Source organism: Catharus ustulatus, chromosome 17, assembly GCF_009819885.2.
Source record: "Catharus ustulatus isolate bCatUst1 chromosome 17, bCatUst1.pri.v2, whole genome shotgun sequence".
NCBI lineage: Eukaryota > Metazoa > Chordata > Aves > Passeriformes > Turdidae > Catharus > Catharus ustulatus.
In genome coordinates this window covers 8,890,349-8,916,980 of record NC_046237.1, presented here as the reverse complement: position 1 = coordinate 8,916,980, position 26,632 = coordinate 8,890,349, and the positions used below count along the sequence as shown (strand labels likewise).

The 26,632-nt window shown below is 48.6% G+C and overlaps 2 protein-coding genes across 2 annotated transcripts; both read right to left on the bottom strand.

Moving 5' to 3' along the window:
• Positions 1–2,499: 2,499 nt before the first annotated feature.
• LOC117004128 (thyrotropin-releasing hormone receptor-like) lies at positions 2,500–9,503 on the bottom strand. The gene is made up of 2 exons (XM_033074628.1): positions 8,725–9,503; positions 2,500–5,729 (listed from the first exon to the last, which is right to left on the bottom strand). Exons 1-2 carry the CDS (start codon positions 9,484–9,486, stop codon positions 5,349–5,351), a joined length of 1,143 nt encoding a protein of 380 aa, XP_032930519.1. The 5' UTR covers positions 9,487–9,503; the 3' UTR covers positions 2,500–5,348.
• A 9,027-nt stretch (positions 9,504–18,530) lies between these two features.
• LOC117004134 (osteoclast stimulatory transmembrane protein) lies at positions 18,531–25,280 on the bottom strand. Its single transcript, XM_033074635.1, has 3 exons — positions 22,433–25,280; positions 20,527–21,565; positions 18,531–19,636 (listed from the first exon to the last, which is right to left on the bottom strand). The coding sequence occupies exons 1-3, from the start codon at positions 22,474–22,476 to the stop codon at positions 19,181–19,183; spliced, it is 1,539 nt and encodes a 512-aa protein (XP_032930526.1). The 5' UTR covers positions 22,477–25,280; the 3' UTR covers positions 18,531–19,180.
• Positions 25,281–26,632: the final 1,352 nt, after the last annotated feature.

Below are 26,632 nucleotides of genomic sequence, written 5' to 3'. Positions count from 1 at the left end.
GGGCAGCAAGGTAACTGGAGCCTTGTGCCCCTCATAAATCTCAGGCTGATGAATGGAGCAGGTCTTTGGCTCATGTCTTACAGAGGCAGTAGGGAGGGAGGTGGCTCTGCTGCTGAAGCAATGACACACTGCTTTAAAAGCATGAATAAAGGCAGAACAAAAATTCTGCAGCTTCCCCAGGGTAGGGGGGACAGTGCTGGGCTCTCTGCCTCAATAACTGCTGGTTTCAGGGATAACATCCCCACAGTGTCCAGCCAAGTGTCCCCAAGGGCAGGCAGGGAGGTGTCTGATATGTGAGAAGCAGGCTAAAGGCACTGGCCCGATCCTGTGTCGAAGGGCAGGAGCCTTGCCCTCCACTGGTGGGAGGGAAGGTGCAATCTGAGCCCCAGTGTCCCCTGACAGTGACCTGCCCAGGCATCCTGGGGACAGCCACGCTGTTCTCCACTGTCCTTGTGAGGCATGGGGGCTCTCAGGAGCCCCCTTTTGGTCTTCATCTTTGTACAAGAGGAAGGGTCAGAGCTGGGGTGAAGGTGACCCTGACACTGAGAAGGTGCTGAAACATGCAGAAGGGTTCCTGTGGTCCTCTCTGGCCCTGGAGCCAGGAATGGGTCTGGCTCCACACCACCGCCTTTGCTTCATAACCCTTCCTGGAGGAAGGTAGCTTGAGCCCCAGGAGCATTAATGCATCAGGGAACAGGCAACCCCAGCAAGGGCATCCCATGCCCAGCTTGGGGCTGGCAGCAAGGAGCCTTACCATGGAACCCTTTCCTCTGGAAAAAGTTGCTTTTAATTTACTTCCTCTGAGCAACCACCCACGCTGTGCCCACAAGGACAGGATCAGCCAGCTTGGGAGCCCAGTGGGTCCTTGCTAAGGACCTCAAAACCATGTTAGCATCAGGGCCACCCCAGGGCCTTCTCCTTGAGAGGGAAAAGTTCTTACAGGCTTCACAGGTTGTGTTTTCAGGCATTAATTCCCTATTGGCAGAGCAGTGAGCAGCCACTTGTGCACTCACAGCATCCCCTGTCTCTAAAGAAACAGCACACTCAGAGCCCAATTCATGGAGTGGTTATTAAAGAAAATTCATCAGTTATAAAGCACAAATTGTCCTTAATACTTCTGCCCATCACCCATGGCATGGGACCTGTGGTGTTGCCACCATGTTCCCTCCCTCAGACAGTACGTGGGAAAGCACCCCAGATTTGGGGCACAGGCAATGCCCTCCCATTGAAATCTTCGTTTAGACCCTGGCAGGACAGAAATGTGTAGGGCTGGTTAACTGCTAAACTGGGGGTATTTTAGTAAATTAACATCAGTCCCACAGGTCTGGCAAGCCTTGATCCCCTGTGTGTCCCAGGGCAGTTCTGGAACTCCTGCCTTGCTTTGAAGATTCCTGAGGAGCAGCCTGTGAGTGAGTGCAAGCTGGATGCAGGTCTGGGGGCAGCGCTGGCCCAAGAGCCCTCCAGAAGCCTTGGGAAACAGGAATTGCAAAGTAAACAAGTAGCTGTGAGTGATTACATTCATATTGTTGTAGGACTATCCCCAGGTTTTATTAGCAGCTCTTTAATTTTATGACCTGCTTGAACTAATTAGTTCAAAGAAACAGCTGGGGCCAGACCAGACTGAAAAAGGGCTGCATCTGATTCTTTCCCTAATGTGTGGTCTTCCCTTCCTTGTGGCTCTTAAAAATTTAAGCAATTGCTCTTAAGCATCCTCTTTGGTGATCTGAATATTATTCATTTAAAGGCACCACTATTTTATCTTAGAAACATGGTTGGGTACCACAGAGTGGAAGCCTGCTCTGGTTGCAGGGAGGTGCTGGCTGCCCTCATGGTCTTTTAATCCATCTTTTTAGGGAACTTTGGTATTTTGTGGGTCACTCAATAATTTGGCCCTGGAGCAGGCTGGCTTTCAGAGTGCTGACCAGCATCATAGGGGACAGGCTCTCCCAAAAAAACACCTGCATGGCCACTCTCCTGTGACACTGGGTAGCATAGATGCCCTATTTCCCCAATTTCCCATCACCCAAATCTAGAGACAAAGAAGACAATCTTAAATTTGTGTTTTTTGCCAGAGTCAATAACCCTTGCTGAGGTCCCATCCGTGCCCTGCATACAGGCAATTACTGTGTGGCTTCTCTCACTGGGACCAGCCAAATTCAGGTAAAAGTGCTGGATGTGGTGTCTCCTAAACTGAAACTCCCTGATGAATGCCAGGAGCTTCAGCCAAGCTGTGGGCACAGGAACCTCACTCTCCACTCTCCCATCAGCTCTTCCCCAAGCCTCTGCCTCCTCCATCCCCCTCTCTGCACTACTCACAAATTCTTCTCCTCACCCCAGGGCTCTGCAGCACTGCCAGATCCCTCCTCTCCTGCCAGGGGACTGACTTGTTTGTAATTGAAGAAACCAGATGGTGTTTTACCAGGTTAACAACCCCTGAAAGGGCAGGGGTTAGAAATAATGAGCTTTAATTAGGAGAGTAACAGGTTAGATCATGTTGAGTTGCACTTTAATGTGATAGATTACTTAGGAGCAATAGATTCTTTATTTACTGGCATGTTTATAAACTCCCAGCCCACACTCATGCTGTTGATACAAATAAATGCTGAGGGTAAACTACAGCTTGAGACTTTATGAGCAGGGTGGGATGTTGCAAGGTACGAGGTAATACAGGCTGAAACTTCAAGGGAGCTCTCTGATTTCTTACAAGGAATTAAGGTTTTTATTCAGACCCTGAACATCCAAAGGAAATTACAGTGATGAGTTATTTCTTTTAATTCCTTTCTGCTTGTGATTTATTTCCCAGCAGCATGCATCTCTCAACCAGCATCTCCTCAGCAAGCTGAGTGCTGACCTTCTGCCTCCACTTCCACCTGAAAGTCTCTCAGCTCCTCCTAAAATGTCAGAATACATGAAGGGGGAAGGACCAGGAACTCATTCCTCATCTACAGAGTTTAATGCTCTGGTGCATTTGTTGGAGATCTCATGGCTCCAGGAGAATTTATCTGGCAATTACTTCTCAAAAATAGCAAAGGGTCATGCAGTACTTAGCAGCTAAGAGCAGAAAGGGAGAAGAGAACCAGGTTTTAATTGAATCTCAAGTATGTTGAGCAAATATTTCAGAACTATCAATTAGCTGTTGCCCTGAGGGTGAAATTTAAATAAGAAAATAATGCTTTTAAGGTGTCTCCATCTGGGAGAGAAGCAGAAAGGGGAAGAGTAAAGATAGGAAATGTGATGAGGAGGTGGAAAACATCCTGCTGGAGATACTTCAGAATTCAGGTGCTCCTTGTGTTCACGGAGATCAAGGCTGTCTGTCAGACTGCACATGCCATGCCTGAGGAGTGCCTTAGGTGAGGATGCAGGTTTCCAAGCCCAGGCAGTAAATCCTCCTCCCACATTTCAGCTCACAGCCTCAGGGTGAAGGGCTGGAGGACACAGCACAGCCCATCCTTGAGAAGATGGTGCCTGTGCTCAAGGCCCAGGGAGGACCAGGGATCCCCTTCCCCCTGCTCCACCTCACCCTGATCCTTGCTGCTCTGGTTTGTCTGCACATGCTTTTATCAATGGCTTGTTCTGAGCTGCTAAGGAAAAAATCTGTTGTAAGGGGGGGAAAAATGTCTGTACAATAAAAAAGATTGTTACAAGCAAATCCTCACATGTTAGCAAAAACACCTCCATTTTCTTCAAGAAGTAAATCCCAAATCTCTGTGCACAACTTTCTTAACAACAATAAATAGGAACTCTGTTCCTAAAATCACATTATACAATATACACAAAACACTCCAAAATTAGCATGAATCCTTAAATTCCAAATGCATTATGTTTAAAATAATAACAGAAAGCCAATATTCTCTTCCCTCATCCTATGTCCATTTTAGGGGCAACATAGATGGTTTAATATCATGCAATATAATAATCATACATGCAAAACCTCCCTACACACAACAAAGTATGTCCTGGACAGTTCCAACACGCTGACGGGACTTGAGCTCTTGTTCTGACTCATCCAGCAAAGTGATTTCCTGTAGATGTAGAATGGTTAATTAACATCTTGTGCCCTTGAAAATACCACACACAAATATCCATACAGAGTGAATGCAAAATTCTAAACTCTTTAACACAATAGTTTGGTGAAAGCCAGTGTTGACTAGTGAGGCTGCATTGGCTGTTCAAATAATACTTCACAGTCACTTGAGGTTTACTGGTGGCAGACACTTGTTTTATTTGGCAAGAGCCCTAGGGTTTGGCTCATGTATAATCTTTCTGATTTTACTCATAGTCCAGACAGTCTCTTGCAAGTCTGGGGCAAGTGTCCTTGGGCTGGTCTCCTAGCTGCTGCAAGGTATGAATATCTACTTTGCTTACAAGATGACAGCAGCAATAAATATTTGTGTCAATAGTCACAAAACACTTAATGGACTTCACAAGTTATTCCCAGGAAATAAGAGAATTTCTTCACCTGCCATTGAAACGCACCTAGCTGGGGCAGAGAGCAACACTGCTCTGTGGTACATGACTACACCACATTGTACAAGAGTACAACTTCCAGCAAGGAGAGGAATTTGGACAGGAAAGGTAAAGTTATCCAAAAGAAACTCAGACCACGACGTTGGAAGTACTTCTGTTACATTAGGGAACACTCATTATTAGTTTGTTGGTTATTAGTTCATTGTAGCAAATCCATCTGGTCTGCACCTTGGGTTGCTACCAGCACTGCAGCGTTTCCAGAAACATGACAGGAAGCTCATGACACCCAACTTTGGTTATTCCTAATGTAGGAGTCTTCCCCTGAGAGTCCCTTTACAGTCAATGGCCTCGTATCTTGGAGGCATTAATCTCCTCTGTAGGGATGTGTATTCCTCACAGGAGAATGCAGAGATGAGAGGAGACACGGGCAGTGCTTAATTGTTCCCATTAACTTCAAAAGGTCTCCAGAGGAGCAGCTTCCATGGGGTGTCTGTGTTACAGGCATGTCCATTTGGGTAGGAGACACCCACTCTAAAAAGAGGTGTATTTTTTCCTTGAATGTCTTTCTGTTCCTGGGATTCCTTTCAATGCTTTGGCCCAACTCAGCACTTGCACATAACACAAAATGGGGTGACACTGCTATATTTAACAACAGATGCTTTGGAGATGCTAAATATTGACATGTACTTAACACTTCACCAAATAAGAATAAATTAGAGCTAAGGAAAAGCAAATTCATTTGCCTATAACAATATGTTTTGTTAAATGCCCTGAAGAAATATTGAATGAAGCTTGCTGCAACACCAAAGCAATTCTTCTTGGCACTCTCCCAGCACAGCGAGTACAGCCTCAGAGATCCCACTGCCTGCATTGTTTCAGGCTCACAGGATTTGTTTATTCTCCCTTGCAGGTGCAGGGAGCCTGCTCAGATCCTCCTGCTCGGTGAGGTTGTGGTCAGAGCTGTTGTGAGAACAATCCTTGACAGCGCTGTAGTACACCGGGGCGATGGACGGGGCAGGGTGCCCAGCACTCTTCTCCTGGCACTTGTACAACTTCCTAAAGGCAGCCCTGAACTTCTGGGACATGAGGTTGTAGATGATGGGGTTGATGGCGCTGTTCAGGTAGATGCACAGGCGGCAGAAGAGGAGGAACCAGGTGTTCAGGTAGGGAGGGTCCACGAAGGAGTTCACCACCACCAGCGTGCGGTACGGCAGCCACAGCACGGCGAACAGAGCCACCACCACGGCCAGCATCTTGGTCACCTTGGGGGGAGAGAAACAGCCACAGGTGCTAAATCTCCAGCACAGCTTCCCCACCTGGAGCACTGCTGCAGACAGCTAGTTTGTGTCTCTAAACGTTTAAAAGAAACACCCAAGCCATGGTGCTGTTTCTTGCTGACACCATTTTAATCAGGAAATAATATTGCATAAATAAAATCAGAAATTATAGTTGACATCTACCATTGAAGAGCCTCTAAATCTCTTTAGAAGAAGTATTCACCATCCTTGAAATGGGCTGGGATAACCATGGGAATGTCTGTACCAGAAAGCAAGTTTAAAAATTGTACATAAAGGTAAATGAATGGGGAAAATACTTGTCTAAAGTGGGAACCTCAGTTTTAGAGGTGCCCTGGGATACACTTCATCTCCTTCCCTAGGGTTTCCTTGTTTCCTACATCACCTATACTGTTCCTGGTACAGAGCAACCCTGGACGTAGAGGAGACTGTCAGGAATCTTATATTTCTTGTGCTGATATAAGGCATACTTAGCTATTTGCCATGGGTTACTTCAATTTTCAGCACACTAGGGGAGTACTACATCAACATATTGGGAACAAAAAGAAACTGAAAACTCAGAAGTGAGCAGTAATTGCCCTCAGCTCAACATAAGCTAGTTTAGCAAATTGGGGTTTTGGACTGAAACACCAGTCATCCTAATAATTTCAACAGCTATTTTTGGTAAGTGACAATCCTCCTCAGACAAATACTAACAAAATACACACATCCCCAAGGAGGAAAATATGACTAAACACTGATGCCACATGCATATCTAGGCAGTGGTGTTTCAAAAGGCAGAAGGGGAGTTGTGCAATAATCCAGTTCTTAGTTCGGACATAAGCACTGGGATCACATTCAGAGTCTCTCAGCTTTCCTTGAGGTGTTTTTTTACTTCATCAAAAGAAACTATGCCTTCCTGTAATGCCATGAGTAGAATCTGGGAGTCATTACTTGTGGCAACAAGACTTTCCCTAAAGAAGAAAGGGACTACTACCAAGCTATGGCTAAAATAGAAGGGATTTGCTGTGTGTAGTTTAATGGAAATGTGAGGACACTTCCAAAAATAAGATCTTGCAGTGATAGAGTGAGTGCTGAGGCTGTTGCTAAGACTGAAGCTTGTTTGCTGTCACAGTTTGTTGCCTTTTGGGAATGAGAGAATGTACATGTGGTGTCTCACAAAGCTGTGTCCAGCCTCTGCCCCTCTCTTGGAAGCAACAGATGCTTCTCCCCAGCCGGTATCCTCCCTCCTTGCTCCTGCACCATCATTCTGAGTTGTACATCCTTTTTTTAGGAATCCCACTCCCTCTAGTGGTCCCTCTCCGGGAGGAGAAATACGGACTTGGAGGTGTTCACAGAAGTGATAAATCCAGCAAAGCTCACACCTTGTGTTGTCCTGCTCAGGATTTAGGTGCTTTTAGAAGCACCAGTGAGAGAACAGCAGCATCTTCACGCCCCAAAAGCAGTGCAGTTCTGGGGTTGTGTAAGAGCACAGCCACAGAACATCTCCCGCAGCCATCCAGGCAGGGGAGAAAAACGGGCATCTCTGAGAGAGCCTCTGCAGGACCTTTGCCAGGGGTCTGGAAGAGCCAGTTTCCCTACAGAGACCAGAGGAGAAATGCTGATGTGAGTGCCCGTGCTCTGCTCAGAGTACAGTGCTTGAGGCACCTCCAGAGCTACACACACCCAACTGGAAACTATGGAAAACTGCTTTACAGTTTAAAAACTTAGTGCCATCTTTATTCCTTATGAGGGCAGCACTGTGATGTCAGGCCATTCAGAGGAAGTCTTTGCATGTTAGAGTATTTAGGGAGGTAGGGACAATCTCCAGTAAACTTCTGGTGTAAGAGTAAAGAGAGCACAAGGTGTTTCCAGGAGCTGGAGTGCCCCAGCAGCCACTTGTCCCAATGATGCTGGAGCATGCTGTGCCACTCCACAGCACAACACTGCAGGGGGAGCAGCACAGCCCCTCCAGCCCCTCCAGCAGCTGCTCTGGAAGGACAGATCCATCAACCAGCCCTCACTGCCAAACACCCTCCCCAAGGCTCCTGCAGCAGCCAGTGTTCATGGGAGAGCAGGCAAATTTGAGGAAGTCAGCACTTGCTTTAAACCTTCCACAGAAAAAGGGAGGAAAAGCTGGAGTGGAAACATTTAGCGGTTCATGAAGAAATACACATCCTCTGAGCTGTTTGCTTCCCCTCTGTGACCCTGACTCGTCTCTCCTGGGGAATGGAGGTTCCTGTGCAAGGCAGGCAACAAGCCACTGAGCTGCAAACACAGGGGCTTTAGGGCAGGCTGAAGTCTACTTTGGGTTATCTGGAAATCACTTCAGAAGTAATGATTTTAAGGACTAGAGCCAAACTCCCAGATTGAGCCCTCTCCTTTAGAAGGAAAGCTGAATAGGCCCTGCCTATTCAGAATGGGATTGTCCCATGTCTAGGTACTGACCTGTCCAGAGAGATGGGACACGAGGCAGTGATGGTCCATGTGAACAGAGAAGGACGAGCAATGAGGACAGAAGGAGATGGGAGAAGGATATGGGGAGAGAGCAGGTAGCTGAGAGACACAGGAATCACCAAAATGCAAACACACCACTGTGACACTGTGACATCCCAGCTGCACGGACTGGGATCCAAGGGAAGACAGTTCTCCCTTCTCTTTGCTCCTTTAAATCCGAGTTCACCTGCACAGGACACTGAGAGGTGAGTCCGACTGGCACAGCGTGATCCAGCCCTCAATAATTGATCAATAATTAATTAGCCAGCACAAGTGCCTGCACTCCTGCCTCTCCCCAGCTGTCCTGCTCTGCCAAGCCCGACCAAAACAGGGGGAGCCCATCTGTGCTGCCAGACCCCAGCTGAGCTCCATTGCAGCAAACCAACACTCCCCACTCCCTCCACAAAAGCAAACAAAGTGTGGCACCTTGCCCGCTGCCAGAACGCCCCTCGGAGCCCTGAGCTGCCCTGCCAAGGGGAGCCCCTACCTGCCTGCGGGAGCTCAGCGCACCCCTGCTGCCCCGGCCGGAGAGCTCGAGGGAGCTGCCCTGGTGCAGGGAGCCCAGGCAGGGGTGCTGCGGGGTGCCGGCCAGGGGGCTCACGAACAGGATGCGGGCAATGAGGCCGTAGAGCACAGTTGCCAGCCCCAGCGGGAGCACATAGAAGACGGCAAAATCCAAGAAGTAAATGGGCATGTAAAGGCTTCTGGAGACCCGGTAGCCGCAGATGACCTGCGCCCCATCCGAGAAGGTGACCTGGGTGGTGTCCACCAGGAAGAACCACATGAGGCAATAGAGCGAGGTGAAGAGCCACAGCGAGGCGATGATGCGCCTGGCGCGGGACACGGTGCACAGGAGCTGCGCCTTGATGGCGTGGCAGATGGCGATGTACCGCTCCACCGTGAAGGCAGCGATGGACCAGGCGGAGATGTTGATGCCCAGGTACTGCAGGTAGGTGATGCACAGGCAGCCGGCGTAGCCGTACACCCAGGAAGCCACCACTTCGGAGATGTTGGGCAGCCCGGCCGCCAGCAGCACGATGAGGTCGGCCAGGGCCAGGCTCACCAGGTAGCAATTGGTGGGGGTCACCATGTGCTTGGTGCGCAGCACCACCAGCACCACCATGGCGTTGCCCGCGATGCCCACGCCGCAGATGAGCAGCACCAGCAGGATGGTGACCACCTGCAGCTCCAGGGGCTGCCGGGGCATCCTGCCCAGGCTCTGGTTTTGGCTGCCCGAGCCGTTCTCCATGGTGCCTGCAGCGCAGCCCCGCGCACCGAGCGGCGGAGCCGGGGCTGCCCCGAGCCCCCTCCCCGCCTGCCCGCCCCTCCTGGCTCCTCCCTCCCTTTATTTCCACCGTTCACCCCAAGTCTTGCAGCCGCACTGCTCCCTGCATCCCTGTCCCCTGCTAACTCTGCGCCTGGAGGGGCAGGGAGCGCCAGGATCCCGCCAGTGTCCGGGACCCTGCAGGACTCGTCTGAGCCGCCGGGACCCCCGAGAACCCCCCAGGACTGCCCACAGCCCCCAGGGCTCCCTCGGGACCTTGCATCGCCTCCCGCCGGCATCCCCCGGCTGTGCCCGCCGGGTCCTAGCGCACCGCGGGGAGGAGAGGAGGAGGAGGAGGAGGAGGAGGAGGAGGAGGAGGAGGAGGAGGAGGAGGGTGCAGGTGAGAGATCCCGGGTGAGGAGGCGTGGAAGTTCCCCAGCAGTGAGCGGCACCCCGGTCTGTGGGTGCCTGTGTCCCCAGCCCAGCACAGGCTGTTCCCCCAGGGCAAGGAGAGCTGAGAGTGAGGAGTCCCTTATTCCTCATGCCAGTGAGATCCGCAGCCTTTCCTGCTTCCCTTGGGCTGGGGCAGAGGAATGCCTTCCCTGAACATCCTCATGCTGTCTTTTCTGTGACCATCCCTGTCCCAAACAAGCACAGTCACTTCTGAGGGAGAGGGCTTAACCACCTGGACTGGGAGATTCCAAATCTTTCCAGCAATGATGCTGGGGTATCTGGTAGCTCCCTGGTGGTCAGGTTGGGAGATCCAGAGTCTCCCTGATGGTCAGCATTAGCCATGATTTGCTGCCAGCTTCATGCTTGTTCCTAATGTTTCTGCAATCTGTCACAAAATGCATTTTGAAATTGAAAGAGCAATTGTTCTAAGGACCCCCTAACCTCTGGAGTGGAGGAATGGACAAGGGGAGAACTCTGTTTTTTATTAGATTAGATTAGATTTCAATTAAAGGCAGAGGTGTCCTGTTGATCCCAGAGACTGAGGCACCTACCCAAAGTTTGAAGGATCATTCCAATGCTGGGTGATTCAAGTCCAGTGTTTCACAGGCAGTTTTTTAAACTTGAGCTGCACAAACCTGGGTGGATAAAATGCCTTTTGCCTCAATCCAAGGAGCAGCACTCCATCCCCAGGCTTTGCCTTGCTGTGGCGAATAGTATTTTCCCTTTTGCCCTGTCTGCTCTTTGGCAGACAACAATCCATGTAGTTTTTTACTACATCCCATGATATTTCATTCACCTTTGGGTGAGTTTTAAAGGACAATTATTCTCTTCTCTTTCCATTTGGTTTCCTTAGGGCTCCCCTGTGTCCTGGCCAGCCTGACCCCTGCCCTCGACAGCCCCAGATTTGGGAGGCAAGGCAGCCCCTGTCCCTTACTGCACCTTTGTGGAAGGACTGGGAGTGTGTTTGCTCACATAATCCAAGGGTTGTGTATTCCAGTGCTCTGGGGTGACTCTAACACAGACACAATTCCAGCACTTCCATCCCACTGCTGCTGTCTCACAGTGGTGCTGGGAGTCCTCAGAATGTGGAACTGTGTGTGGGAGGGGAGAAGGCACAAATGTCCTGAGAAGGAAATTGGGATTCATTTGCTTCCTCAAATCCATTCCAGGAATTTGCTTTGTGGGATCAGGAAACAAAACCAAGACAAGCTCCTGCAGATGCTGGAGAAAGCTTTGTTTTGGTTCAGACCTGGAACACTGTGCAGGATAATTGCAGGTAATTATTTCCTGGCTGCTTTGCTCTGTGCATTGACAATCCAGCAGTTATTAGTGCAGATAACAACAGCATTAAAGCACCCTGCTGAAGCAGCTCCTCCTGCCAGATCCTGAGCTGCTCTGTGTCCATCACCAGGCTGGGCTGGGCTGGGAGGGAATGTGGGTCTGCCCAGTGCACTCACTGGGGGATTTTGTTGTCAAAATTGTGAGGTTTGCTGTGATGACTGGTTAATATTCCCTTTACAGACTCCTTCAGTAACTGTGATGTTCAGGATGTGACTGAGGAGTGTATTTAAGAGGCTACCCAGCTTCACACTTACATAAAATATTTTCTTCCAGCTTGACTTAAATCTAAATGTTTTGATGGCCAAAGACATTGATTTTTTTTTAAACTAACATTACGTGTTTTGTTCTCTTAGCACATCAGCATTTCCTTCTCTGCTGGCATTGCCTGGCACTGCCATCCTCTGTGAATACCTGCCATACCCACTCTCTGAAACATCAGGAAAGAGAAGTCCTCATTTTCCTGAGGTCCCCAGATGGGAAAGGCCTGGGTGCTGGCAGGGCTGGTTTTGGGAAGGGGTGTCTGTGCAGCTCCATGGCCAGGTTAGCAGCACTGTGACAGGCTGGATGCTCAGGCAGTTCAACACTGGATGTCCATGAATTCTTCTTGCAGCTCATCCCTCTCACTGCGCAGCTCCCTTAGTCCTATGAACAGAAAAGAACTGTGAGGCTTTATATATGAAACAAAGAAAGCTAAAAGAAAGTGATTCTCCTACCTAAATCTGTGAAAAACTTCTTTCTGTTCCCTTGAGCTTCATTGCTACAAATATTAAACCCATAAAACTTCTGCTGTTAGAGCTGGGGCACAGAGCTGTGTCCGTGTGGTGCCAGTGAATGTGGAGAAGTGAAATTACAGAAACTACAAGTGGTTTTGATACACCGGTTACAGGGTCTAGGCCCCTAGGCAATGGCCAAAATTTGAATTGCCAGTAATGGTGGGAAGTGATTCCCACTGCTGCATTCCTGCACTCAGCAGGGACCAGGCAGGGAGGTGCAGGTGGCTCTGCCTGAGGGCTGACAAGTGCCAATAGAGATGGGGTATGAGTCAGTCTGACAGAAGCAGCAGTTATTGCTCGATCAGAAAGACAAAGGAGAGAGAAGTTATGTCAAAATCACCTTCACACGTCTCTTGTTTCAAAGTCACAGCCAAGAAGTCAATTGCTTTGGGGCTTTCTGGGTTATTGCTCTCAGAGATCAAGCCAAAAAGGCAGCTGTCAAGGAATTAAACAGATGCAAAACCGATCAGGGTTTGTGCTTCATGAACACAAAAATGTGGAGAAAACCCCAACACCCTGGTGGTTTTCTACTGATTTCTGTGAACAGCCCTAGAGGAGCAGCCCCCAGAGCTGGGCTGCATCAGACCTGTGTGATGTGGAGCAGCATTATGGAAAATGCTGAAGGCTGAAGGAATGGAAAACAATTAATAGGAAGGCAGTGATGTAGTCTTCTGTGGGTAAAACCATTCCAGGCTTGCAGATGAGAGTATCTCCAGGCTCTTCTCTGGGGTAGCAGGATAAGGGGTGCCTGATGGAGCTGGTGGTGCCAGGGCTGAGGAGCTCCAACCTCCCATTGCAACAGCAAGCCTGGGTCACAGGGAAAGGATGCTTCCCCATGCTCTCCTGGGCACAGGGATGGTTTTTAATTGCAGGTTCAGGGAGCACAGGCAGCTCTGTGGGTCATCTCAGGATCCTCTCATCCCTGTCTCACTGGCAGTCTCCTCCTGGCTTCTGGGTACCTCCCTCTCTGGTTTGTATTGTCTCTTTTGAAGATCTGTTGTCATTAAATCTGTGATGCACCGTGTCTTGCAAATGCCTTCAGGACACAAAAGAACTGGTGACTTTTCTTCAGCTATTAACTATAATTTGAGCTTTTAAAGAAAGTCAAGTGGGGCCACTTTCACAAACAGGAAAATTATCCCTTCTCCCTTCCCCTGCTTCATTGCTGTGTTTGCAGTCAGACCTCAAGGAAAAAGCCTCTCACTTCTCCAAAATTGTCAAACAGATGAAAACAAGTATTGCAAATGAGGGGCTTGGCCAGGGCCAGCCTCTCATTTCAGAGTACAGTTTGTGAACTGTCCCTACTAACATTTTAAGAGGTGCATCCTTCAAACTCTGCTCCAGGTAGCTCCTGGAAGTGCTGAACAGCCTGAATAGTAAAAAAAAAAAAAAAAAAAAAAAAATCTGCAGCAACATGCATTGGACTGATTTGATGATTTGCTAAGTCTATGAACCAAACCACTGGGGATTTATCCAGCACTGCAGAGATTACCAGAATGGGAAGGATGCAAGGATGCTCTGTGCAGGTTTGAGTGAGGCAAGTGTGCATGGGACACAGTGTATTTTGCAAAGCCTGTGAAAACAAACATTGTCATCCTTTGTGCCAGGGGATTCCCCACCCCGTGTCACCAGCACTGCTGCTCTGGGCTGAATGTGGGAGCCTGGAGGTGCCATGGGAGAATGGGCCCAGAATGTCCCTTCCCCTCCCACTGAGCCCAGCACCCATGGGTGGCATCACCTGCACACCCCATGACCCCTGCAGCACCAGCCACAGCAGCAGGTCAGGGTTCACAGCTCTTGCTGTCACCAATAAACTCTGCCAATAAACACCTGCTCCAGCGTGCTCATCCTCCAGGAAATCTGCCTGGATAAGCAAAAACAGAGGAGCAGGTGGAAGCATTGGCTTTCAGGGCAGCACAAAGCCCTGGGAGTCCCAGTCTTTGTGTCTGTAAGAGGAAGCTGTGGTTTGGGCAACCAAAATTGAAACTTTGCCAGAACAGGCAAGGCTTGGAGCTGTGCTGTGAAAAATGACACATCTTCTGCTGTGGTTTTGGGGCAGTGTCTGTGGCACATCCTACCCCAATCACCCATCCCAGTGCTCATCCCAGTGCTCCCCTCCCAGCACGCAGGGGAGGGTGTGCCTGCAGTCAGGACAGAGATTGGCAGCTCCCAGAACAGCAATCAGGGTGGATGAATGCTGGAGGGCATCCTGGGGGGATAATAGCCACGATAATGCTAGGGGGAGATAAAAGCTCTTCATGCAATATTATGAAAGAATAAAACTCCAGCAGAACAATTAGACTTTAATTATGGGTTATTTCATATTCTGTGACATCTAAATGTCAACACCATAACTCTGTAACAACAAGCACTTGGTACAGCACACTCTGCACACCTGATGAGCACAGCAGCCTCCAGCTCTGCTCCTGCTCCCCATCCATGCAGGCAGAGCCATGACGTGAATCAGGGAGCAAACACGAGCCCACCCTCACCTGGTATCCAGGTCTGGGCTCACACCATGACTGGATGTCACACTGAATAGGTGTGACAAAATGGGGGTGACAAAATACTCCAAGTCCTTAGCTGGCACTGGTGCAAACACCCAGGAAACACTGGAACTGTGTCTGTAAAGTTCCTCCTCACTGAACTGCATCACTGCACCCTACACAGCTGTCCAGGCCATGAAAGGACAGAAAAAGCCTGACTAAAGCCGACCTCTCTGGTCCTGCTGCTGCAGATCTTCCCCCCAGAATGTCTCTGATCCATCAGCCTTCCCTCCTCAGAGCTGTTCTGGATAGTCTGAAAGATCAGATGGTGAAATTGCAGCAGCTCCTGCTGCTCAGGAGCCTCCACCCAGTTTGTGGTTTCAAGTATTTTTTCAGTCTTTCCTGTGTGCACGGCTCATTGCAGTGTCCAGACAGAAGGCAAATCTCTCCCTGCTCTTAGAGGAATTTATTCTAATGCCAGAGAAAACTCCTTCCTCCCATCAGCCCCAACAAGAGCACCATACTCACCTCCTGCAGAGCCCAGGACCACACAGGCATCACCAGCTGCTCCTGAGACAGCAAAACTCACATGGTTTGAGGCATCTGTTTTAGGAAAGGTCTAGGTGGGACCAAAGTTCCTCCCTCCTCCACTGTGGCTGTGAGCCTGGCATTGCTGATGCCCTGGCTGGGCAGAGCTTTGAGCACATGGAACAATTTCTTCCCTTTCCTGGTAAAAGGAAGAAGTTATTCATCCCATCCCAGCCTTGGCTTGACCTCATCCTTCCTATAATTCACAGTTCCCACTTTATTGTCTAAACAACTTAATTCCTAATGCAAAAGAGGAAGTTTTCAGCCTTTCAACTTGGCTGTTTCAGTTTCTCAACTTACTTCAAGGGAAAGCTCTCATCCAAGCCATGGATCACCCCTGACTAGTCATGCCTTTTTATTTTAAATCTCTTGGAAAATAAATTCACAGAATTGGCCTCTCTCCCTTCTCAGATATGAAAGCATCTCCCCAGCTGTTTCCAGGTGAGATGAGAAATTACAGAATGTTCAACTGGAAGAGCATCTAAGTAAGAAACGTATGAAATCCTGGTACTTTTTCATGTTCAGTTTGTGTGTTGAAAACATCTCTTCTGGAGATTTAATCTTTGCTCATCACCAAAGAAACACACAAGGACCTCTGCCTCAGTCCTTGGGAAGGGTTTGAGGGATGGAGGTGAGCTGAATCCATTTCCTCAGCATCTCCTCAACATGCCAGTGCTGTCCTGGGAACCCTGGAGGTTCTTGATGCACCTCAGGGCTTCTCTGAGTACCTGAGCACTGAGAATCAGTGATGTACTCCATTCTGAGAATCAGGGGACTGAGAAACATGCCTGGAGGATTGGCTTCTGGATCCACATCCCAGCTTTTAGCAGCCTTCTGGGATAACAAGTGTTGCTTCTACCTCATTTCCACTGTTTGTGTTGCAGGCTGAAAACTGGTTAAAACTAATTTGGAAATTTTCTATTGCAAAATGTGAGGCATTGAGTTCAGAGGAAACCCTGACACAATCTACAGTAGAAAGAGCCAGGATTTTCTCACTATGAATTATATGCAAAATGCTATGAAGTAGCTTTTTGCTTTTATTTATATTCATTATTTATGTCCTTTTCTAAAATTTGGTGCATGGAAGTGTCTCTTCTCCATTGCAATTACAGTGTCAATATTATAGATAGGATAAATGCAATAAAAAATGGAATTTGCAAATGCTATAGATAGTATTGTTATCTAATAGTAGTATTATATAATGCAGATAGTATTACTATCTAATAGTATTATTAGATAGGATAAACACTGTAAAAAATGGAGTTTGTTTAAAAATCAGAAAATACTTCTGGAGAGAGGTTTTTGTTTGCTTGCCTGTCTGCTCAGGTAGATGCAGATGTGTGGCCATGAATGAAATCTTTCCTACAGACTGAGCTGGATTATTTACACTTGCACCTCAGTATATTAAGGCCATTCATTCTTGCCTGCCAGCCAGCCACAAGCAGGAGCTTAGCATCTATTTTACTTAATGGAAATGCAGTCAGTTCACCTCCATCCCTTCACTAAAATACACCACAAGATTCCAAGGGAATCTGGGGTTTCAGGGTGGAACTATGTGTGACTGTCTTTCTGTCCCCTGAGTTTACTGCATGGTGGAGGAATAAAAAATCCATGGGCTTTTCTCTCTTATGATTAAAGTTTTCCTCTGGATAATTAAGAAGCCTCAAACCTCAGTAAGTGCAAAGAAGAAGCCAGGGAAGCAGAGGTGCCTGGCCCAGCCTGTGTGTCCTGCCAGGCTGGCAGCTCCTCACATGGTAACTCCTGGGGAATGGCAGCTGTGGATACAGATCCAGGGCCACATCTCCACTGTGGAGCTGCAGCAGATTTGGGTGAGGGACAGTCCCTGGCAGCAGCAGAGCTGGGGGCTGGCATTGGCACCAGGAGGTGCCCATCACCAAAGGGTGCCCAGCCCTGCCTGTGCCTCAGGCACACAAACCTCTGCCCTGACCTTTGCACTGCCCCAATGGCCAAAGCCAGAATCAGGGGTGCTGAAACACTGCTGCAGTCAGGGACAGCAGTGGGTGAAGAGCAGGAGCAGCCCTGACCAGCAGGGTTTCCTTGGAGGAGGTGGACACTCAGGACCTGTGTGAGTGACACAGCACAATGCCTTGCTCCCCTTTTCCTCCTGCCTGTGGGGTGGGAGGGATATGCTGAGTGAAAACAAAGGCAATGAGAGCCTCCATGACAGGGGTGAGGGTGTGAGAATGAGGCTCTGAGGGATGAAAATCCCCCAGCAAATAACGAGGCTTGTACATTGATGGTACTTAATAAAAAATATGTGAATAAATTAACATTTCTGTCTGATTAATCTATTCAGCATTTCTCTCTTGCACCATCAAGCAAACCCTGGCAAGGCAGCTCACCCCTCCAGTGGGCAATACAGCTTTATAATGGTAATGTTTTCTGTTTTGTCACACCTTTATCTGGCTGAGGAACAATGCCTCTCAGGAGAGCAGAGCAATTTCCAGCAGCTCTGCCTCCTGCCAGTTCCCCCTGCCTGGGGAAAACTTGGCAGCCCAATTCAGCACCAGGGACCACATGGCTGATGTCAAAAAGAGAAGTCTTCCTGAGGAAAAACTCCTTTCCAGTTGTTCTTGCTGGAATACAACACGCTGCTCGGGTGCTTTGCTGTCTCAAGGGCTTCTCTCCTCCCAGCTATTTGAACCCCCAGCTCCAGATAATTTTAGCTTCTCAGTGGAAATCTTTTTGCTTTCACCCAAACAATAGAGCACAGGGCATTTTCTACAGAAACACCATGACAAAACCCCAAGTTGCTGTGGAGGCATAAACATGCTGGGATTAATCATCAGAACAACAGGGCATTAAAAACCTGGGGAGATGAATTCACCATTTGTTAGATAGATGCTACAAAAATATAATCCAAACATACTTGTTTCAAGTACCTCAGAAGATGAGAAAATTCAGTGCATCTGGCAGCAGCTACCACTTAATATCAGTCATTTAATCTCATTGAGGTGCATTATGTCAAATAATTACCTTTGAAGACTTTAATGGAAGAAGGGAGGAAAATGATAGACATGCTTCGGAGAAATGAAGCTGGGAAGTTGCTTGGCTTTTAACCTGGCAGGGATTTACCTCCCTCTCCTCTGGCCCCTGTCCTTACAGAGGTGCCCAATCTGCCTCTCTATCAAAAATAACATCTCAGACACTGCCCAAGTGATGCATTTATTAATTGGGATACAATAACACAGTTTCTGAGCTTGAAACAACCCAGCATTTAAAACCATGAAGTTTATCCATTAACCCAGCACTGCCCAGGGACCATTAAAACAAGTCCCCAGGTGCCACATCTGTGTGTCCTTTAAATCCCCCCAGGGATGGTGACCCTACCTCTGCCCTGGGCAGCCTCTGACAGTGCTTGGTAAACCTTGAAGAATTTTTTCCTAATATCAAATCTAAACCTCTCCTGGCACAACTTGAGGCTGTTTCCTCTGATCCTATCACTTCTTACTTGGGAAAAGAGATCAACAACCAAATTGACCTTTATTGACTGTTCTTCTCTTCTGAGGTCCTGCAGCAACATTTTATTTATATTTTATTTAGAACAGCCATTTTGAAGAGGTGTTGTAATGCCCTCATGTGCTGATTTTCACCAGCCATGCCCAGGATGTGCCTCTCATGGTCATATTGATCCTGAATTTACATCAGCAGGTTGAAGTGACACTTTCTTTGGTGAATAAACTATCTTCTAAATTCATCTGGTCTACCCAGGCTTCTGCGCACAAAACCTGAAAATTAAATCAATCAAGTCAAATGACCTTCCCTTTTTGTTACCTGAAGGTATAACTTAAGAAAGAAAGGAAGTGTGTGCTTCTTCCAACAAGGATGTAGTGGACATGGTAAAGGAGCTCCTCCCTGACCCCAGCTCCCAGGTATTTCTCAGTTAACCTTGCCTGGTGCTGCAGATATGCAACAGCTGACTCTAGACCTTCTAGATATAAAAAAAAAAAAAAAAGGAGATGTAGCTAGTTTTTCTCAAATTAATGCAAAAATATGACATTTCAACTTTTTTTTTTTTTAACCTTTTTTCCCCAAGGTCCAAACACTTCTCCAGCTGTGGAAAATTAAATGTGAGATCCTGTGGCAGAAGCCTGTGCTGTGGTGCCAGTCATCCCCCTGACTTCCATCCCTGGCACCCTTCCCAGAGTTTTGCTCCTTGCTGTGCCTCCTGGCCAGGCTCCTGTACAGGTGAAGCACTCGTTTCTCCTCCCAGCTGGGGAAGAAGGAGGCGGCGATGTGGCGGCACAGGCGGCGCGCCAGGGTCTCCAGGAACACCGTGCTGTACAGGATGCAGAAGAGCAGCCCCACAACGAGCAGCACAGAGGGGTTGGGAGGTCTGGGGGGGCTGATCCTGCAGCTGGCAGAGCTGAAGACCAGATAATGATGGTAGGTCTTGTTGAAGTCCCCGAGCAGTAATTCCTCAGAAGGACGCCCGAAAATTTTGAATAGAAAGGGCAGGAGCCCTACTTCAACCTGAAATAAGGAGAGTTAAAATGTAAATGGGGTGAGAAGAAAGCAAAATCAACTGATTACTACAGAAACATCTGCCTGGGCGTGTGGAATCACTGGTACACCGTTGAGAGGAGGACACTGAGGTGTGTGATCACTTCAGGCTCAGTAACAGGGATGTGCAGGCTCTGAGTACTGGGCAGGGTGAGAGCCAGTCCTACCTGTCACCTTCATCCACTGCACACACATCGTAACAGCATTCACTGGGTGACATTTATGGTGAAAGATATCACCCAGACCATGGTATTAGTGGCTGAATATCTGAGTATTAGAGGTTTTTCTAAGCCCTGACTATTTTCCTGTGAATCCATCATAAGCAGGTGTACACGAGGGATCCTGGGCTGGGGAAGGAGGCAGGCTGTGGCAGAACAGGGAAGCTAAAACACCAAGCCCAGGAACATTGAAATAGAAACTGGAGAAGTGTGTGGAAAGGATTGCAGAGGATGACAACAAAGCCAGCAGCCTGTGCAATAGGATGAGGAACCATTCTCAGTGTTCCCTTCCTTTTGGACTTGCACCCACCAGTCCAAGGGGCTCCCATTCCTCCTCCTTGCGCAGGGAGGGGGCCTGGAGACACAGGGACATCGGCTGCCTGGACTAGCAATGTCTCTGCACACGAGGCACTGTTTGCTCCCCTCCAAGCTCCCAGGGGGCTGTAACCTGCAGAGTGTGTCTGCTGCTATTTGATGCACTGGGAAGGAGCAGCTGAGGTTGTGCCACTGCCTCCTCCCCCAAAGCCTCTTGCTGGGAAGGGAAGTCGGGATTGTGTAAATAACCCAAACAAAGACTGCAATCCCCAGTGCCACCTCCCTGAGGGGACACAGAGTGGGCAGGACAGGACAGCCAGCCCTCACCTCGTATTTGATGTTGAGAGTGACAGGCACAGCAGAGAACTGAGCTGCCTTTCTCACCACCGTGTCTGCCACGCTGAACGCAAAGTGGTCCAAGGCCACCACCACCAGCATCAGCAGCAGGGCCACGGTGAGCAGCATGGCTCGCACGAGGCACAGCACCCCCTCTTCCCAGGACAGCTTCAGGCCTGTGGGTCGGAGGAGTTTTTTGGAGGAGCCCACCAGGAGGTGAGCTGCTCTTCTGTTCGCAGCCAAACGCTCCAGCTGCTCGGTGATGTAGAAGTTGTCAAAGCGGAGGTTGGTGAGATAATTTTTCAAATACCAGGTGGACTCAAAACAGAGACAGAGCATGAGGAAACCAGCAGCCAGTCTGTTGGCTACTCGTACAGAGTCTTTCACCAGTTCCTCAACAGTCAAGAACTCTCTGCTGATTTTCTCACCAGCAAGGTGCATTTTTTGGTAAATCAAAGAGCTGTTCTGAAGCAATGAAAAGCGAAAATGTCCGTTCATAGGCTTATAAATGGAATGAATGGTTTCTTGCATTGCATCCCCAAACTCCCAGGAAACTGTATCTAGCAGGGCAGTTGAGTTCAGAAGGCTCTCAGAGGAATTCTTGGAGATGCACTTAATAAGCTGCAGTATGGTTTTAATGTTGCTTATGATGTTGGGTGTTATGTTCACCACTGCAATCATGATGCAGGTGGAGAAGAGGAGCTTCCTGCCCTGTTTGGTGCCTAATGTGGGCATGATCATGCTGAAGACACAGCGGGCAGGATGCACCAAAAGCAGAGTCAGGAGAAGGAGCAGACTGAAGGAGACAGCCGTGGACACAGAGAGGTGCCAGGAGTACTCCAGGGAAGCAAACATCCAGTTGTAAAAAAGGCCTCCTATCACTGCTGTAATGCAGGAACACTGCAGAAACAAGGTCCAGAGCTCTCTGCCATCTGCTGGGACAGGTTTGGAGTAAATCCACCACAGCTCTGCCATAGTTCTGTGCACCTTTGGGAACAGAAAGTCTTCACAGTAAACACGGGCTCTCCTCCTGGGAAAAGAGCAGTACCTGGGTATTAGCAGAGGAGGTTCTCAAACACTGATTAGGGGCTTCTTGAGATGATCATTTATGGGGTTTTATATTGTCCTCCTCTGAGTGCCTCTGGTCTCACCCTTCTCTACTTCCCTCTAATTCCCTGAGTAGCTGGGGCTGAGATCTCCCCTGGCAGCTGCAGGACAGGGACATTCAAGGCATTTATTGAAAAATAAATACTAAGTACTATGTAACTGCTCCTCTATTAATGCAAGCACGGGAAATCATTGTGCTATTCTATAAAAACCATACTAGAGTCATTCTGAGGAGTCACCTCACTGGCAGTGGCTTTTGTGCTTATTTAGAGGATGTTGGAGGGAGAAAGAGGAGGCTACTGGCTTCTGTGGAAATCGTCAGACTAGCTCTGTATTTCAAAGGTGTTACATGGACAAGAGTTGAGTGGTGCTCTCCCTGCCTCTTAAGAGGAGGCCAAACACAAATCTACACGTTTAAGAGTGGCAAACAGGGAAAACAGCTTCACACTGGAGCTGCACTGCCAGAGGAAGTCTCCAAGGACAAGAATTTGGCCACTACAGACAGGATGAAATGTCCCATAAAGCTATTTCCATCATTTGGGAAAGAATATAATTTCTCAGGCCTCACATCTGGAAGGACTCTCCAGAAAGCAGAAGAGGGGAGGGGAGGAGAGAAGAGCCTGTCCCAAGGGTTAAACCCAGCCAGGCAATCCCTGTCTCCCACTGCTGGACAGCAGCCTCAGCTATCCTTTGAGGGACAGTTTTAACTAGAAAAGGGGTTTTCTGTGGAAAAGCCACAACAGCTATCAAGACAGAGGAAAAGAGAGGGATTAAAGGTGGCTCTACATACCCAGTGGCAGTGAAGTGCCCCAGAGCTGCCCAAAAGCTCTCCATGTTCCAGTGCCTTATTGCTCCGAGAGGATCCTGGATGTGGCTGTTGGGAGAGGCAGGGTAGGAAACCAAGGCAGCACCAGAGAACCAGGACTCAAATCCCAGGATGTTTTAAGGCAATTCAGATCAGCAACACTGGCAGTCCCTGAAGTGTGCAAACCCTGGGGAATAACAGCACTACAGAACAGCACCAGGATGCACAGCACTGCTTGGGCTTCACACTTTTTCTGGTCTTACTCTTATTGCAGAGAAGGCTTATTTTTAATGACACATAGCTGAAAAAAAAAATTAGTCACATTGGCTGACGAAGATGGAACAAGGATCATATGGAACCTGGGGTGTCATCATTCTTCCTGGGAAAATCAGATGACTACTCCTCACACTGCCCACCAGAAAGCAGCAGGCAGGGCTGGCATCTCTCAGAGCAAAAGGGACCATTTCCTCTTTCAGACATCAGTCATGGCACAAAGGGCACAGAGGATCCAGCAACCCACTTGGTAACTCCTCATCTGCTCTGACAGGCTGAAAGTGCCTGCAGGGTTCACAAGTGCCTTCAAGACTCATCTCACAATCCTAGCAGATGAAGTTTCAATCTTGAACCTTTCTGAGTTCCCTATAGCCAGAAAATCCACTGCAGAGAAAACCAGCCACAGTCAGGACTCCCAAACTGTTGAGAATCTCCCAGATTCACAGCCCAGGACTTGCCTGGTCCCCAGGATGTGCCCAGCAGAGCTCCAGCCCCCAAACCTGCTCCCCTGGAGAGAACCAACCACGGTGTGTGCTCCTCAGTTATGAGCTCAGGGGTTACAGGAGCCTTCCCTGGCTCCCACCAAACCTGCCCCTTGGCCAGACACTCTCATGCTAAGCCAGGGTTTGTGGGCAAAGGTGCCACAGCTCACCCAGCTGCCACTGAGCCCATCCTGTATGGGGACCTGCTGTCCCAAGCCGAGCCCTCCCTCCAGCTGGGAACCGCCGGCCCCCGGGATGTTCTCATGCTCCCCTGGGCGGGAAAGGGCAAAGGGCTCTGGGTCAGCCCTGTCCCAACCACCCCTGGGGACACAGCACGTGAGGCTCTGCCCTCCAGAGAGAGGTGGGAGAGCAGCACCTTCCCCAGGGGACATGGCTGGAGCCCCAGCAAGGGCAGGCAGGGGAGGACAGGGAGTGATGAGAGCAAACCCCTGTGCCTGCCTCCTCTGCCCCTCCTGCAGCCACCAGTCCCTTGTGCCCTCGCTGCCCCACTCAGCAGCTCTGCTTGAATAGCTGGGGGTTTGTTTTTCCTGTGGCTGCTGGAGCAAAGCTTTCCTCCTGTGCCCCAGAGCACAGAGGCCAGAGGAGAGCCCCTGGCTCCAGCAGGGAAGAGGCACCAGCCAGGCGGGCAGGAAAGAAAGTGCTGTTTGTTTGGAGCATCCATAGCAATGGCTTGCACAGGCCATGAATTAGGTCTTGAATTCAATGTGCACTCTATAAGGGACTAACCCAAAAGACCCATAGCTGGATCCTGCAAGGCTCATCAGCTTCTGCTATGACTGAACTCCTTCCTCGCTCTGCTTCAGAGTGAACTGATATTAGCATCAGCCCCTGGGACCCCATCCAGGCTACACAGGCAGCTTTCTGGGCAGAAAAAGAAATTAATTTAACAATAGGCTGTAAAGAACAAAAACCTCTCAAGTCCACAACATTGTGGTGTTTTTGAGTCTGCTGCACCACATGGCAAAGGCACCTGAGGTCTGTGGGGACACTGAGCAGTAACTCTGGCAGCACCAAGAAGTGTTTGTTTGCAGTCATACTAAGATTTTTTTCCTCTGACTCTACTCAAAATTGTTATCTGACAGCTAGACCCACAGAAAGGGCATAAATGTGGGGTAACTTTGATTTTATATCATTAATAAATATCTGTAAATAAGCTAGAAACCTAAATGCCTAACCTTCCCCAGAACACAATGAACGAGTTTGCTTTGCCATAAAAAACCCCAGCAAACAAAACACAGCTGGGAAAAACCAAACACCAGCGTGTGTGTTCATAGGGATACCTGGGAGTGGGAAAGGGGCAGGACTGGGACACGGGAAAGGCAGGACCACGCATCCCAGTGAAGCAACTGTGACATCTTGTGGTCACACTCTGCTCAAGGACCCTGAGGTCTGGCTCATTTTGGTTATGAAAAAAAAAATACTCTGTTGTTGGGAGAGTTCTAAGGTAAGGAGGAATGCTTTCCCCACTCTGTGCCATTTCTGGATGGTATAAAAGGAATTTGCTTTCTTGACAAGCTCCGGTCTCTGTAGAGCTCAAACTCTAAAATTTTCTAACATCACTGATTTTGACTTTTTAGCACTCCAGGAGGAAAGTGAGCCCCACATGCCCGTGAGCAGCTTGCTGGAACTGTGAGACAGCAGAGGATTCCATTGGCAGCACTGCCAGGAGGGAGAGCCTGGCTTTACCTGCACTAGGGATGAGCACTGAGCTTGTACCCACCAGGACAGAGGTTTTAAACTCAGTTCTGAGTGCAGACTGCAGTGCTTGGGGTGAGCCTGTGCCAAGACACCTGCAAGTTCAAGCTGTGGTGACAGTGTCACCTTGTCATGGTGACAGGGATGGCACAGGGTGCAGTGCTGTACTCCAGGCAGGGCTGGGGTAAATGAACTGTACAGATTAAGAAAATGGCTGGAGAAAGAAGTTGAATGAAGGGCTAAAGTAGAATGATTTAACTCTGAAGATAATTCTCCATGGCAGTATCATCAGCACCTGTTGATCATGTTATTCTGCCCACTTGAGAAATTGAGGGTGTGGAAAAGATTAACTAATTAGGGATGGTTGTTTGTTAAAATCACCTGCAATTGAACATCTTACAGTAACACAGAGCCAGATCATGTCTACTTAGGAACTGCTATAGAAATACAGGAGAGTCCCAGCAATATCCTTTGTGAGGGATAAATGTGATCAGGGAACCAGGGCTATCTAACCTGTAATAGCTGAATTCCCTATCATGCTGGGCTTCCATTTGTTTCCTGGCTCTTTCCCTGCCTCTCCCAAAATTTCAGCATCGCTGCTGAGTGCAAGCTGAGGAGCACAGCTCTGGAATGTGAGGACCAGAGCCCCTGCTGTAAGGACCCACTGAGAGCTCCTCCGTGTGAACAGTTTGGAAAGCAGCTCCAATGGTTCTGGGATAAAAGACAACGACAAAATGCTTTCCTACTGTAAATAAACCAAAATTATTTTCCTCCCAGTGTCTCAGGAGAACATATGGATGTTGGTCCAGGACTGGATGGGGAACATCAAAGGAATAAAGCAGAGATATTCTGGATGTTGGATTTCAGTGCTTGAGTGGCATTTCCTGTTAATTAAAATTCACAAGGAGGCTGCTAATGTGAATGGCTTTTGTGATGGTTGTTGGATTTTTATGTTTCTAGAGAAATGGTGCACAGGCAAGCAAAGTTGCTTTAAAATAACACAGTCAAAGTTACAGAAGGTCACTACAGCACTTGAAATACCCTTTCCTGGGAATTTTCATATCTCTACACATATCACAGACCCTTCAAGATTAATGGGGTTGACTTGCCATTAAAAGCTGCTTTTGGCAAATCTTAGTACTAGCAGCAGCAAATGGAATCAGAAATTATTCATGCAGGCCTCTTCACCTTAGAATCTCAGAAATACTAAATCTTAAAACCTCTGCTTAAAAAAATTAATTAAAACACAAGCATGCCAGACTAGTCCTACTCTCACAGATGCCTGGGTATAAAAGAGCAGAATTAGGTAATGCTGTCATCCACATGCCTTAAATCAGATCAGAAACAGAGGGGCTGCTGACAGAGCTGGCAAACAGGTCTTGGACTAAAGAGGTTTAAGATCCAGGTGCTTCTTACACCTTTCCCAGGTGTGCCAAGGCCTTGCTGTGGACCTTGGGTAAGTCACTGGTCCCCTGTCTGCCTCAGTGTCTCAGGCTGACACAGAGATCCTTCCTGATCCCTGCACAGACAGTGCCACAGGCACTGGAAGGGATTTTTGGAGATTTCTACATAAACTCTGTGGTCTCAGCTCTGCTTTCAAGCCTGAGGAAAACCATCCTGGATTAGATCACTGAGGATGCACCCAGTCAGAGCTGAGACCATAAACAAACCTGCAACCCCAACATCTGCAAGGGAGCTGGAGTGGATGTTCCCT